Source organism: Pimephales promelas, chromosome 9 (genome assembly GCF_988280905.1).
Source record: "Pimephales promelas chromosome 9, fPimPro1.hap1.1, whole genome shotgun sequence".
Taxonomy (NCBI): Eukaryota; Metazoa; Chordata; class Actinopteri; order Cypriniformes; family Leuciscidae; genus Pimephales; species Pimephales promelas.
The window spans coordinates 13,629,525-13,645,263 of NC_142777.1; the positions used below are offsets into that span (position 1 = coordinate 13,629,525).

General features: G+C 35.7%; 1 protein-coding gene across 1 annotated transcript in view; it reads left to right on the forward strand.

The window, feature by feature from the left end:
• The window catches only part of aff2 (ALF transcription elongation factor 2), a 293,897-nt gene that overhangs the window by 165,384 nt on the left and 112,774 nt on the right, over positions 1-15,739 (forward strand). The window contains exons 4-5 of the mRNA XM_039648817.2: positions 5,823-5,867; positions 15,658-15,739. The exon at positions 15,658-15,739 is cut by the window's right edge and continues 5 nt beyond it. Coding sequence (XP_039504751.2) covers positions 5,823-5,867; positions 15,658-15,739 — 127 coding nt within the window. The remainder of the gene's footprint in view (positions 1-5,822; positions 5,868-15,657) is intronic.

Sequence of the window (15,739 nt, forward strand, 5' to 3'; positions counted from 1 at the left end):
TTACAATTTACTGTAACTTTTGCAAGGTTTCCAAATTGCTCTATTTTCAAGGAATTTTGATAAGAGCGTGTGTAACGTTCAGCTGTACTTTTGTACTTTTCTCTGGCATAAACTATTTAGCAGTGGGAACGATTCCTCCTTCATATCACTGACATTTTCTGTCAGGCCAGAGGCAATAAGAACGAGGTTTGCATTCAGAGCACACGGCAAAAGCACATTTTAGTGTCACGACTGGAATGGAAATGGGGTTCACCACAGGTAACGCAGAAATGAACTCCCGTGCCAGAGGAATGGGCTCTCTCCGCTACACTCTTAATATTAGAGCAAAGCGGGACAATGGCATAGCAACATCTGATTAGACCGGCTGAGCTCCAACATTCCGTTTCTATGGGAACAGGGTATTATGTGCCGGCCCTGAGCAAACAGGAAGTTTACGTCTGCGAACTGTGTTTACAATGACTCCGCTGGACAAGGTGGCATCTTTAGGCATCTTAGGTGTCTGGAAGATATCCATGTAGACATCTACTCAGTCTTTTGGAATATAGGTTCGACAGATCAGTGTCTAAAATAAGCTTAATGTGCACAATTAGGTCACACTATAGGTGTCTACTATATGTAACTACTATATGTACTAAAACAAAATGTAATAATGTACTTATTGTTTACTTCACTTGTGCTGCTATTGAGATGAAATACGGGTAAGGTTAGGGACAGGCTTGGTGGTATGGCTTGGTTTTCGGGTGGGTTAAGGTAAAGTTCAACAGTGTTTTAATTAAATTAATTACAGCTGTATTAAATTAGTTGCATGCTGATTTTTTTTTTTTTTTTAATTGTCACTTTCAGGAAAAAGCCTTGTATCTCCAAAAACGCTACTTTACTGGAAATGGAAAAACTGTGTGTGTGTGTATATATATATATATATATATTATAATTAAAAACTTAATAATATGGCTTCATATGTGATCAGACACTTGCATGTGTTATATTATTAACATTTTATCAAAACCAAACTCAAATGGTAGCTCTATGAGGTTTTTGACGAATTTTGGTGAATTTCAGACAATTGGTTTTGTACGACATTTGAATGGCCGCATCTGAGGCAGTAAGTGCATCGCATTGCATTTTCATAAGCTTACTGTAAAGTAAAGTTAACAATAAAGTTAACTATAAACTATAAAGTTTATCTGTTACCTCATGTTATTAAAGATGAATCGCTATATGCACATACTATTTAACACAGTGTTGGCTATGCCTCAATGGCCAATGTTAGACTAAGACGCTCTGTTCCTCAAATACATAAATTATGAGCCTTTAAAATATATAGTCATATTTTTTCTTGAGTAAGGAAATGCTGTATTATTCAAAGAACTAGTTCTTTATTCACCATTGCATTGCAAACAAGCAGAAACGATCTAAACTGAGTGCGGTGCTTAATAATTCACAGTAGATGTTTGAGGTTATTATGAGGTTACAAGGTTTAGTCAAGCTCTTGTTTCAGTGTTTGCGAAACCCACAGGCAGACGGGTTACTGATAGTAATGATTTATGAGAAAAAATTAAAATGATGAAATATGCAGGTTTCCGCCCAACAGCGGCTGTAAAGTCTGCCTACTACATGGAAAAATGTAGTATATACACAATAAGTGCATTGAATAAAATTATTAAATTAAGTGTTAGCACATAGTAGAGACAAAAGACACTTAATATAAATGGGATCCACTATACTATTGATAACTTTAATGGTTTGTAGTCTACTGTAGTATTTGTAAAATTAAATTTTAGCTAAGGTCGCCCCTATATGACTGTGATGTTTCTAGTATGGCTTTGGCGTTTCATTCACGCACCATGCAGGCAGAATTAAGCAGTTTGTAGCTTGACACTCACATGTGGAATGAGTTTCCCCTCAGATCAGCTGACCTTTATGGTGTGAGTTTGCCTTGTGCAATGCCTGCAGAGGGTTGATGTCATACAGACTGACAGTGAGAACGAAATAATGTCACCTTCAGTATCCTGGAAATCCACCGTGAAAGTCCTGAAATATATTCTATGCAAGACATGAACAAAACTGCTTCTGGATGTGCAAAAAAATCATCTGCCAGAGCCTGAATCATAACATAATGCAAGTACATATTGTCAGTATAGTGAAAGAGAAAAAAATATATTGCTGGTTTTGGTATATATGTACTCTTTTTTTTTATGTTTTGACAGAATACAACTCATTTTTGCACTTTATCATATCTGCACTATTACTTTATTAGGTACCCCATGTGGGCACACTTTTGTGTTATTATAGTAGGTACCCTATATGCTGTATGTTATATGTTTGCACCTTCCGGCCAAAGTAAATTCTTTGTATGTACAAACATTCAGGGCGAATAAACCCATTCTGATTCTGATCATTCTGATTCTGCTCACCTATTTAGCATTTAACCAAAATGTAGAAAAAAAAAGCTGTAATATTGTGTATTATTATAACAATTTAAAGTTCTGAAAGTATTAAGCTGCAAAAAACGTTTTTCAACATCAATAATAATAAGAAGAACCTTTATAAATAATTGTAATTATTCAAAACTTTTGACTATCGTACTGTATATACACCCATTATCCAAAAAGCTTATTCTTTTAGCTTTCTTTTATAAAAAGCTTTCTTTTAGCTTATGTTTGCCGAGATTTTTGATGAGAAAGTTTTAAACTGTAGACTCTAGCCTAATAATAAAACATCAGTTTAATGGCACAGTCATCTGAAGATAATTCCCGCTACGGGACAGTGCTCTTGCAATGTTTGTGTCTCTGTGTGTGTGTGTTTGGCCAAAGAGACAGAATCTAAAGTAGATGTTTTTCAGATTATTGTCTGGACAGGAATATGTAAACTTCTGGATTCAATAGAGATTTGGAAAGAGTGCTTAAACCTTGTCCAACCGTGTCCAATCTGCATTCATATTTCTTGATAAATAAAATACAAAACAAAACTAGTTCATTCTAGGGGATATGATTTACTCTGCAATGAATTTGCAATTATAATCATTCTTTTGGTCTCTTATGTTGTGCCAATTGCAGGCTATTAGTCAACAGTGGCCTTGCTAGCCCTTAATTAGTATTCTCATCTTCTATCTGTTAAGTGTTGGTGAATCATTGTGGTTACATGCTTACTCGCTGACATTTCCATGCCTTATGATGCTCAGATGCAAGCTGGTGATTATCCAATTCCCAGCCTGTGTTTGAGAAGCGTTGGTGTGAGAACCGTGCGCCTCCTTTATCCAAGAGCGTCCTCTTCGGAGACACTCAATTATGATGTCATCTCACAACTAATCAATCTTCAAAGGTGTGCTGTGGGACTTTCGCTTCAGAATTTCAGCTCTGGCAAGAAGCATTTAGCTCTGTTCCAAAACCTGGAGAGCTGCCTACTTAAGGAGCCGAGCCATTTTGGCCAAATTCGAACACCTTGCCAATCCCAGACTGATCACTCTCATTAAACCAGTTGATAGACCCCACTTTTATTATTATTATTATTATTATTGATGTGGAACATAGCTGTTTCAGCCACTTTATTTCCAATCATTAAATATTGAGTATCTGCAGGTGACGACTCAGATCCGATACTTGTAATTTCTTAGTGGTGTGTTGGCTTTATTAAAGCCTATATATAAGGCTATAGGCCACACACACACTGCAAATAGGAAAAAGAGGCTACAATTTGCAAGAGCTCACCAAAACTGGACAGTTGAAGACTGGAAAAATGTTGCCTGGTCTGATGAGTCTCGATTTCTGTTGAGACATTCAGATAGTAGACTCGTAAATTGGCGTAAAACTGAATGAGAACATGGATCCATCATGCCTTGTTACCACTGTGCAGGCTGGTGGTGGTGGTGTAATGGTGTGGGGGATGTTTTCTTGGCACATTTTAGGCCCCTTAGTGCCAATTGGGCATCGTTTAAATGCCACGGCCTACCTGAGCATTGTTTCTGACCATGTCCATCCCTTTATGGCCACCATGGCATGTACCCATCCTCTGATGGCTACTTCCAGCAGAATAATACACCATGTCATAAAGCTCAAATCATTTTAAATTGGTTTCTTGAACAATGAGTTCACTGTACTAAAATGGCCCCCACAGTCACCAGATCTCAACCCAATAGAGCATCTTTGGGATGTGGTGGATGGGAGCTTCGTGCCCTGGATGTGCATCCCACAAATCTCCATCAACTGAAAGATGCTATCCTATCAGTATGGGCCAACATTTCTAAAAATGCTTTAAGCACCTTGTTGAATCAATGCCACGTAGAATTAAGGAAGTTCTGAAGGCGAAAGGGGGTCAAAGACAGTATTAGTATGGTGTTCCTAATAATGAGTATATATATATATATATATATATATATATATATATATATATACTTAAATGGCAATGATAATTATCTATTAATTGTTATTTAAGTGAAATTACTGAACTTAAATATACAAGTTTGATAAAAATCATCATTAAAGAAAAAAATTTCAAATGGCATTTAGAGGCTTTTGCATCTGAACTCTTCATATATATCCACAAGTTTCCGAGGGGCGCTCCTGTAAAAAATAAAGTGGGTGAAACTTCCGGTGACGCGGCGGAAGTAGCATTCCAATGGTATTTTGTGTGTTAGTTAGCGAAGAGGCTAGCTGTTTCTCTGAGAATTATTTTACTATTTAAAGACGCAAATCTTTATGAGAGATGTCGTTACGGAGCTCAGGGACAACATGTGCTGTTCGCGGTTTTATTTATAACCGGATTAAACTAGTTCAGTGGCTTAAACGTGATTGTTTTGAACATAAGCTGAAAACGAAATCAGAGTGATCCTGCCAGAGCCCGTCTCTGATCCTGCCAACAACTGTAGTTTCCATCACCTCCCAAAAGACGACGAATCTTCCTGTTTACATTTGTTTAAATTCTTATTTTATAAACTCTATCAGCATGTGATTGGCTGTTTGCTACTGATGTTACACCTAAACTCGGGATCAAAGCCTGTGTTGACAGAATACCAAATGTGCCAGTTAATGTATTCAAGTAGCACATTCATTTATAATTTTGAATAAACTCCAAAGCACAATGACTAAGTGTAATTTTTTATTTTAATTGTTTGTCAGCTCGCACAACTGTCTGTCACCATGCCTTGATGAGTATTGATTATTAATAATGTTATTATACTCCCAATCAACTACTGCGGAGGGTAAAGGTACTGTTATTTCACCCTTTTTAATTTCGTTGAGGTTGTGTTCCCACATCGTTAGCTAGTTTGGATCGCTATAACTTGAATGACTGTCAGCTGTTGAATGAACGAGTGTCAAGCATGTCAAATCGCGCTTTGTTTACTTCCAACCGGAAGTCGCGACCACTTTTGACGCAAGACCTCATGGGGCGTAGAAAACTTGTGGATATATATATATATATATATATATATATATATATATATATATATCAGTTGGGATTTTATACTTGACAGATTGTATTGTAATTTTACTGTTGGGTGGCAGACAGGGAAAAAAAAATGACATAGTTAGAACGCTATTTGTGCGGCATGTGTTGTTTGTTCCAATCAGTGTCTTATGAGCTTCCATTTTATTTACAGCCATAGTTAAAAGTCAGTTGTCTCTGCAGACAGAAAAAGAAAAGCTCGCAAGGCTTTTCTAAAAATGTCAAATTGTAGAATAGAAGACATTTAATTGCATGTTTCATGTATTATATGTTTTTTGGTGGCTTTCGTTTCAGCTTGCCCTTAACTCTTTTTTCTCTTTCTGCCACTGTTCATTGTAGACTTTTTTTTAATGAGAGATTTTGTATCCATTTCTCCACAGGTCAGCCTGCCCAGCGACTCCAGTTGTGTGGAGGAGATTCTGCGGGTGAGTTTGATGCACTCTCTTTCTCTCCGGCACGCTCATTACGCTCGGTCACCTGCTCAGCTCCACTTTACACACAATGGCACTTCACTGTCATGAGAATAAGGCTCAGTTTTAAAAGCGAGGCCCCATTAATTTAAGACCAACGGTGATGGGCCTATTGTTCAAGAATGTACCTTTATCCATTTGTTCTTACAGGGTGAGGGCAGCTAAAAGAAACTTGTCACATTATTTCAAATGTTTTATTCTTAGGAACTCATTATGAGTCTTAATAGCTCTCAAAATTTGGATATTTATTATGTTTCCAGCTCTTTTTTTTTAAATCATATGAAGAGTTCAGATGCAAAAACATCTAAATGCCATTTGAAATTTTCTTCTTTAATGATGATCAAACTTGCATATTTAAGTTAAGTAATTTCACTTAAATTGCAATGATAATTACCTATTAATTGTTATTTAAGTGAAATTACTGAACTTAAATATACAAGTTTGATAAAAATCATCATTAAAGAAGAAAATTTCAAATGGCATTTGGAGGCTTTTGCATCTGAACTCTTCATATGTTTATGTTCTTATTAATAAGAGATTTGTACAAGTAGTCTAGAATGTCTTTATAATGTATTTTTCATAAAAGCTGAATAATTTATTGTAACATGCTATTATGCCCATATTTATATAGCCCTTTTCACGCTATAGATTGCATCAAAGCAGCTTCCCAGTATCAATCAAAACATAAAAACAATGTTCGTTTCTTAGAGACGATTGGAGCTGATCAAGGGTATTACTGATTGGTTAATTAATTTGAGTAGCCTCTAGTTCTGGATTTGTTTTGTGATGTTCAGACATGGCGCCACAGATATCAGTGTTAGTGAGGTGAAGTGAACTGACTCTGTTTGCACATCCTGTATTGTGTCAGTGAAGATTGAGGCAGAAGATGTTGCCAGGGCAACCCAGAGTACATGTGTCTGTTGAAGTGCATGGTGGGTTTACTTTACTCAGAGGAACTGCTGTAGTCCCTCACACTTCAGCTGCACTTATGTTGACTCACGTGTGACTCATGAATGAGGACGTGTTTTGCTTCAGTCTCTAAAGGATTCAGTCCGAATGCCGCCTTATCCATGACATGGGAAAATCCAACGGTGATGACATAATGAATAATTGCTAGCTAATAGAGGGCAATTAAAATAACATAATTTATATTTTTACAGAGCTACATATGTAATAATCTCTTTTGTAGGGTTGGAAGTACAGTGCTGAATGCTAGTCATTTTCTGAGAACTTGTATGTGATATAAATAACAAAATAAGTTAAATAAATTACAAAAATGGTTCCATAACATTTAATGGAATTTTAAATTAAATTACGTCATCGTTTACTCGTGCACCCTCAAATTGTTTCAAACCTGTATGAGTTTCTTAACTCTGCTGAACACAAAAGAAGATTTTTTGAAGAATGTCCATAACCAAACAGTTGATGGACCCCATTGACTCCCATGGCATTTTTTTTTTCCAAATTGAATTGTAAAAAATAAATAAATAAATAAAAATATATATAATTCACAAACTTCACGCACTATTCACATACTTTACTATACCTTTGTTACAAAGAAAACTCAAGGTAAAATTAATTGATTGATTGATTCATTGATTGATTCATTGATTGATTCATTGATTGATTGATTGACAAAGTAAGATTAATTGGAAATTTTCACTCATTCCCTCCACGTCTGCAATTATCTTTCTCCTTATTTGTATTCACTCATTTTCCAAAAATCATCTTGAATGTAGAATTGTTAATATATCTGAAACTGTTTGAGAGTAAAATCACATAATCTTCATGAATTTGGTGTTGATTTCCTGAAATGGATTGTCCCCATAGTGTTATTTTGGTTGAGTAGTTCAAACTTTCAAATTTATAATGCTCTTCCTATTGATGCAGTGATGGAACAAGAAATCTAAATGTAAATGTACAATTGATGCAGTAACATCTCATTTGCTTCAGTTAAAAAAATCACTTGAGTAAGCACGCACGATATTAGAATATTACTGTCATAAGCTGCGTTTCCATTACCCTTCAATTTGCGCAAATTGAAATTGCGAAATTAATACGCTGAATGGAAACACGTCAATTTCGCAAAAACTCCAGTTTATCGCAAAAAAGTTTTTACGCTCGCATGAGGAGGTTTTTCAGGCAATTCGAAAAAGGATTTTTTTTTTCGCAAAACTGCAATGGAAACGGATTTTGCGCATTTACAGTCACCTGACTTAGAAGACGGACTGTGTTTTAGGTCCGTGTCCGCAGATAATAATAATAATTGTCATCATTAGCCTATTATAAAATGTATTAGGCTACATATGTAGAAGACGCTTTTATCCAAAAAAAGCAACAAAGCAATTTGTCACATCTCATTCATAGTACAGGTTTGACAATAATAATAATAGGGCTAAGATTATCACAAATAAACACATGATTTTGACAAATATCCAAGTGTGTTTGCAGAGTTTGGAGCACGCACTGGATGGCGAGCCCGTTCTCATCCCAAAGCGCCATATAAGACGCTTTTGCAAAAGCGTAAATATCCAACGCACATGGCACCCTTTAACGTGAAATGAGACGCAGATATATTTGGGCAGAAGGCGCCCCCTAGTGGTCTAACCCTTACCCTACACCATACCTAAACTTAACCATTAACCGAAGCCTCTCATTAGACGTTAAAGGGTGGATTGTGCGTTGCATATTTACGTTTTTGCAAAAGCGTCCTATATGGCGCTTTGGGATGAGAACGCGTTGGGATGGCAGACAGGCGCGGGCGCACCGTGAACACTTTCATTTTCCCATCAACAGTGGAATCAACTTAAAATACTCTATCATTTCTGGTTATACAGAAAATAATAATACATTATTCGCAACTACTTTTATTTGCGTAATGTCACAATAACAAGAAAACGTTGTGCTTTTGTAAAATAACATAAAACAATCAGGCGCGCTTTATGATCTTCATGAACTGGAGCGTGAGAACTGAAACAATAGCCTTTATAGACTGCGTGAAATGTCCACTTTAAAAAGAACTAATTCGAATCGTAAACTAATACCTTCTGATTATGTAATCCGTATGAAAGGTGCCGTTCTCTCTAAAGGTGCATCCGGAGATTATGTTTTTAGCTTGTTATTTTTTTCAGACGCATTTATAATAACTCACCTATACAGCACTGCGGGGAAAATATAATAAATATCCATGTTCTAATTTGGCCTTAGAAAACCAGTAACATCTAAAAAAAAATTCCCATATTAATTTGTGAATATTTTAAATGTTTTAAAGGGGGCAAAAAGTCATAAATATCTGAAATTTCGTTGAGATGTATATAGCGCAGCATTGGTGTGGTCAAACTAAAATGTTGGTGTTCAACTTTGCGTTTTAAAAATACAACAATCGTTAATTTTTCGTTTTGCAACGACCGTTTGGACATAATACGAGATAGAGTTCTTTATTAAATTAATTAAAAAAAGAAACAAAAATTACTCTCTAAACCTCAAAGAAGTGCCATCAAGACATCGAAGCAGAAATAAGGGAGAAACACCAGGAACTCTGTGTCTTTCCCTGCCATTAATGCTTGGAGAACACACAACGTCTCCTTCCTTTAATAATAATAATGTCTAGTGCGGTGCATGGCTGTGAAATAGGTTATAAATATACCAAAGTCCCTTGCCATGATTTTTGGAATGACTTATCGCGAGAGGAAAACGTTTTAGTCGCATAACATCGGTTAATGGAAACACCGTCATTTCGCAATAGTTTTTTATTTGGAAAATATCGCAAAAGTTTTGCACAAATCTGTAATGGAAACACACCTAGTGTCTATATAGTTTACTTGTCAAAAAAAAAAGAAAGCATGGGCCAGGATGGTCAACTCGTCGATTGGTGAAGCTGAGTTGATTTGTTTTAGCTTTAATATTTTTGTCAACTGCACTTTAAAGGTAATGGATTCAGAGAGGGAGGCGGGATGTTACCATGCTGAGAGCATGTGGCGTTTGTGTACTGTCAGCACCGTAACATCTCTCAGAGAAGTCGCATTTCTAAATTCATCTCCTTTAAAGTATCAACCCCGCAGCCATCAAAGCGTCACCTTTTTAACAAATCCGACGCATTCAACAATACATTTCAAGACAGTTAGTATGGGACTTTAAATAACCTGCCTTGAGCAATGTGTCTGTTATCATGCATAACAAGTCTCAGTTTTTGTTTTGAAATATGAAAGCTTTGTTCAATAAAAAGTTATAGTTATTTAGCCTAAATTTTTATTCAATATATGTCATTTACTCTAGTATCGGGTAGAGCAGTTCATACAATCTTTTTATGTAAATTAATGGACGTATGTACTGTAAAGTGTAGAGTTGATTTGAAGACAGTGTGTTAAGTTATAATCCTGCTTTTTAAAAACACATCTTAAGAGCTCTACCGTTCTCTTCTGCAGACTCTTTGTGAACAAAACACATAGGCCTACACTGCGTCCAAACTGATATACTTCCCTCTTATATAGTAGGCGAAAAACAGTAAAAGAGTCTTCCCAAATAAATTGGGCCAGATTTACGAATAATTTGTGCCAGCACAAACCCACTTTTGGCATTAGCGTCAGGATTATGCATTTGCAGGAGTTTGTCCCATTGGCTCTTTTTTTTTTGGAATTGCGCCCTCATGATAATTTGCCCTGTTTAGTTAATGTGGCCCATAGAATGACCTACTACTTCCAGCGAGGTCACGTGATAGTAACAGCATGGTGGATATAAGTTCAAATTTCATTCATAATACCCTTATTTATTCAATAGAACATACTTTTTTTGAAGGAGCTGTCTGCAAGATTGTGGACAAAACTGGTACTGCAATCACTTTTAAATTAGGGTGTATTCCCGCCTTTCCCCCATGACTCGAGGTTGCCTGATATGTTGCAGGTTCCAGCAGGAATCTAGGCTGGTACAAGAAGCTTCCAATTGCATAAGTGACTAATTATTTATTTCGGACTTTGTAACAAAGTATTTCGGATTCATATCGAGTTTTTTGGGGTTTCGTAACGTTACAATTTTTTTTTATCCGATTCCGACACGTTTGTATCTGCAGCTGTGGTAACTAGAGAAGAGCTGGCAACCCGAATGCCGCAACACTACTGACTCCGTGATTGGTAGATCGGCGGAGGGTGACGCATCAGAACAAAACACAACATGACATCATCAACATCAGTCAAGGGCTGCGGCTTCACTTTTTAAATGACAATATCCCGAACGGACGACTGTTGTTAGAGATATAAGTATTTGAAATGAACATGATTTTTTAATGTCTAGTGACATATCAGGGAAAATTAATGATTAATTGAAATAAATTTCTTGCATACAGCTCTTTTAACAGTCGCAAAGTAAATTGAAATGTAGTACCTACTCAGACAATATGCAATTTTGGAATGCAGCGATTATGAAAATTCTAATTTTTACACACACTACACTATCTTTCAGAAGTTGTTTTTTTTGGTTGTTTTTTTCTGTATGATTTTTTAAATCTTTGCTCACCAAGGTTGCGTTTATTCAATCATGAAGAGTAAATATTTTAAAAAGATATTATTACAATTAAAAATAATAATAATATATATATATATATATATATATATATAAAATGTATTTATTCCTGTGATGTCAAAGCTGAATTTTCAGCATCGTTATCCAGTCTTCAGTGTCTCATCCCAGATAGCAAATTGGCTTTGGGCCGGATCTGGCTAAATTTCGGTTGAGATTTTGGCCCACATACCGCATGGAATTACGGTCCAAGGTTGGCTCAAGTACTGTTTACCACAAGTCAACCAGATAAATGCAGAAAGCAGACCAAAATTTACAATATACCCAGATATTATCCAGAACTGGCCCCAAACAACGCCATACAACGCATATGTCAGCCAGACAAAAGCCAAACTGCCACCACCTTTAACCCAGAACTCGGCCACAACTTATCCAGAAGCTCCAGAAAACAGCCATAACTGGGCCAATATTATACCAGAGTCCTCAAAACTGAACCAGAAATTATCCCTGTGTAATATATAGTGCAAGAAATAATAATAAAAAAAATCTCAGCCAGATAAAAGGAAAAATAAAAGACAAACCAGTACTAGAGTAAGGCAAAACAAAAGCAACAACTAGTTACAATTCAAGAATGATAAAAAGACACAGCAATAAATTAAAATGTTACAAAAAATAAGGCAATTATGCAATTTAAAAAAGTGTATGGCATGCTTAAATAATGAGATACAAAAATGAACCAAAATACGTTGGCCAAAATTTCAGGATTCTTTGATGAATAGAAAGTTCAGAAGGACAGCATATTCGAATTTCTTTTATTGCGACAGAGTAAACGTTTTTACTTTGAATTTTGAACAATTTAACACACCCATGCTAAATAAAAGTATTACTTCCTTAAAATAAATAAATAGTAAAAACCTTGTTGACAAGACTAGCTCAACACCCCTGCAGTTGCACAAACTCTTGTTCTTAAAGACAATAGAAAGGCCCATCAGCCCATTTATCTCCTGTTCTCAAAGAGGTGAAATGATTTTCCATGGAGAAAAAGTCTAAAGCCATCAACATGTTTTCCAAAGAGCAAAAAATCCTCATGCACACATAACTTAAGGGTCATAAAACATCTTGAACAGAGCCAGGTTGAACAGATTCGCAGCTGTAGTTATGCAGCTGGATTTTAGAGTGGCTGTGAATAGCTTAAGGACAAATGTGCTGCATCAATGATGATAAACTGGATTAAAGCTGTTTTATATATATATATATATATATATATATATATATATATATATGAAGAGTTCAGATGAAAAAGCCTCTAAGTGCCATTTTAAATTTTCTTCTAAAATGATCATTTTTATCAAGCTTGTATATTTAAGTTCAGTAATTTCACTTAAATGGCAATGAAGATTACCTATTAATTGTTATTTAAGTGAAATTACTGAACTTAAATATACAAGCTTGATAAAAATGGTCATTTTAGAAGAAAATTTCAAATGGCATTTAGAGGCTTTTGCATCTGAACTCTTCATATATATATATATATATATATATATATATATATATATATATATATATATGTGTGTGTGTGTGTAAACAATATCAGACTTTACAGTGGATCATGAATGTTGGTGCAGCATGTCACTTGACTGCGTGGAAATCAGATGAGAGCATGCGGACACACTTTAACCACTTAACGCACAGTGTCATGTGTACTGAGATGTTCCAGTCTGTGGAGTTGACGTGTATGAACTCCTTTGCATTCGATACAATGTAACAGTGCATTAATTCAGAACTAATTCCCCTTTTCTGAGCCATTGCTGAAATAACTGGTGATTTTTAGTACCTTGTTGAAGTCAGTTCTCCTTAGGGTGAAAATAATCCCGTTAAATCAACATGGTTCACTCATAAAATATCATAACACTGTTGTCTCCGTTTTGAAAAGTAGTACATCTAATATTTTATTATTTGAAAACAAACACATTTTTTTGTGAAACAAGTTTGCTTCCTTTAATATATGAAGAGTTCAGATGCAAAAGCCTCTAAGTGCCATTTGAAATTTTCTTCTTTAATGATGATTTTTATCAAACTTGTATATTTAAGTTCAGTGATTTCACTTAAATAGCAATTGTTATTTAAGTGAAATTACTGAACTTAAATATACAAGCTTGATAAAAATGATCATTCTAGAAGAAAATTTCAAATGGCACTTAGAGGCTTTTGCATCTGAACTCTTCATATGTTACTTGGATTGACATCTTGCTACAGTATGTGATGCCAATACATTCATATATCTTACATATTTACTTGTACATATTTAAATACTTTTTTGAGGTCTTTGTGATATTGTAAGAAGTAAAGATATGATTATAATAAAGAGGAAGGGAAAACATAATTTCTATTTAGTATGTAAATCGAATGTAGCACTTTTTGAATATTTCTAAGAACACTAGAGGTTGTCTTAACGAAATGTTTCCCATGTGAACACACAGATATGTGTAGGATGTATAGCTGAGCTGTCCAAGAAGCAAACAGTCTCTGATCCGGCCTGCTTGTGTTTGGATAACCTTGTTTGGCTCCAGGAGCAACGCTCCGTTGCTTTTAATAAATTTCATTTGCAACTCAAAGCTTCCACCGCCATGCCTCGCCCCCACTGAACCTCGGAGAAATGAACGGATTTTGTGTGCGTTTTTCTGGAATGTAATAACACAGGTTTTCTTAGGAGAGAGTGTGCCATATTTGTCCTGGAGATTTCAAGGTATTCCTGCGTGTGATGTCATTAGGCAAGATGGTAGTTTTCCTGGAACAGCGTTTAATAAATGAGCTCTACTGTATTCAGAGGGATTATCCGGGATAGTTGGCAATTGTCACTTTGCTATCACTTCTGATAATTGAACTGAATATTTGTGTTATATATTGAAATATCTATCTATCTATCTATCTATCTATCTATTAGGGGTGTGCAAAGCAGCCGCTATTTGTATTTGTATTTGTATTTGTTCAGGGAGGAAAAGTATTTGTATTTGTATTTGTATTCGAGTAAAATTCAAAATTGGCATAAAAATCTTTAAAAATACTTTATAGTGCATGGATTCTTTAATTATATCCATTATAATAATTATGGATATGCAATATTGGTTGATTTTTTCTATAAATCCAGCAATGAACATGTAACAAGAAAAGTCATTGAAAAGAAAATAACAGTCAGCCATTACCTCATGAACCATGGTTAAACCAACAACTAATAAAATACAATTGTGAACATTATGAACCCCAACACCACGGTGGAGGACGCTGTGCAGACAGAATAAGTTATATGGATAATTTATAGTGAGGAGGTTGATTATGTGCCCGACGCGAAGCCTGAAGGGTTTTCGCTATAACTACGCCTCGCTCTACATTACCCCGCTTATTACATGGCTACCTACCAAATAAATCAATAATTTGACGAAAAATATGTATATAAAAAGGAGTTTATTGATTTAAAAAACGATTGTATCGCTCCCGCTAAAAAAAGAAAAATAGTCCGTTCTGTCTCTACGTTTAGAATCCATGGCAACGCTCTGTTTTTCATAGCAACGCTGTGTTATACTTATAATCAGCGGCCTGTTATAATAACAGACCGCATTCTACATTGGAATTCAATCAAGCCATGAAACAAATAATTACCGTTACCGAGCTTAGCTACGTAAACAGAGCGAACATGAGAGCACCCGTCTGCAGACGTCAATAATGGAATATACTCCCGATCAAACTCCGCTTCCCGAAAGTTATAAACTGCCACCGGAACATAGTTAAGGTACAAACATCTATTAAACAAAAATAGTGATGCAGTTAAGTGTTTTTTTCGCTCAGCCGAGCCCTCTCTGTTGCTGTGTGGAGCAGCCTGTGTCAGTCACCTCTTCCTGAACGTCACTCACTCAACTCGCGCACTGCGGTCTCGTGAGGAAAGCAGCTTTTTGATATAAAATATTTCTTGTTCCCGAATATAAATATTTTTTTAAGTATTTGTTCGGAATAAGTATTCGTAAAAAAAACATTATTTGTACCTTTCCGAATACCGTATTCGGATTCGGCTCCACCCCTACTATCTATCTATCTATCTATCTATCTATCTATCTATCTATCTATCTATCTATCTATCTATCTATCTATCTATCTATCTATCTATCTATCTATCTATCTATCAAACTATCAAACTATCTATCAAACTAACTAACAGTGTGTTATTGTTGTTCTCCTGTAGGAGATGACCAGCTCCTGGCCTCCACCTCTCACTGCCATCCACACACCAGGCAAAGCTGAACAGACCAAGTTTCCCATCCCTT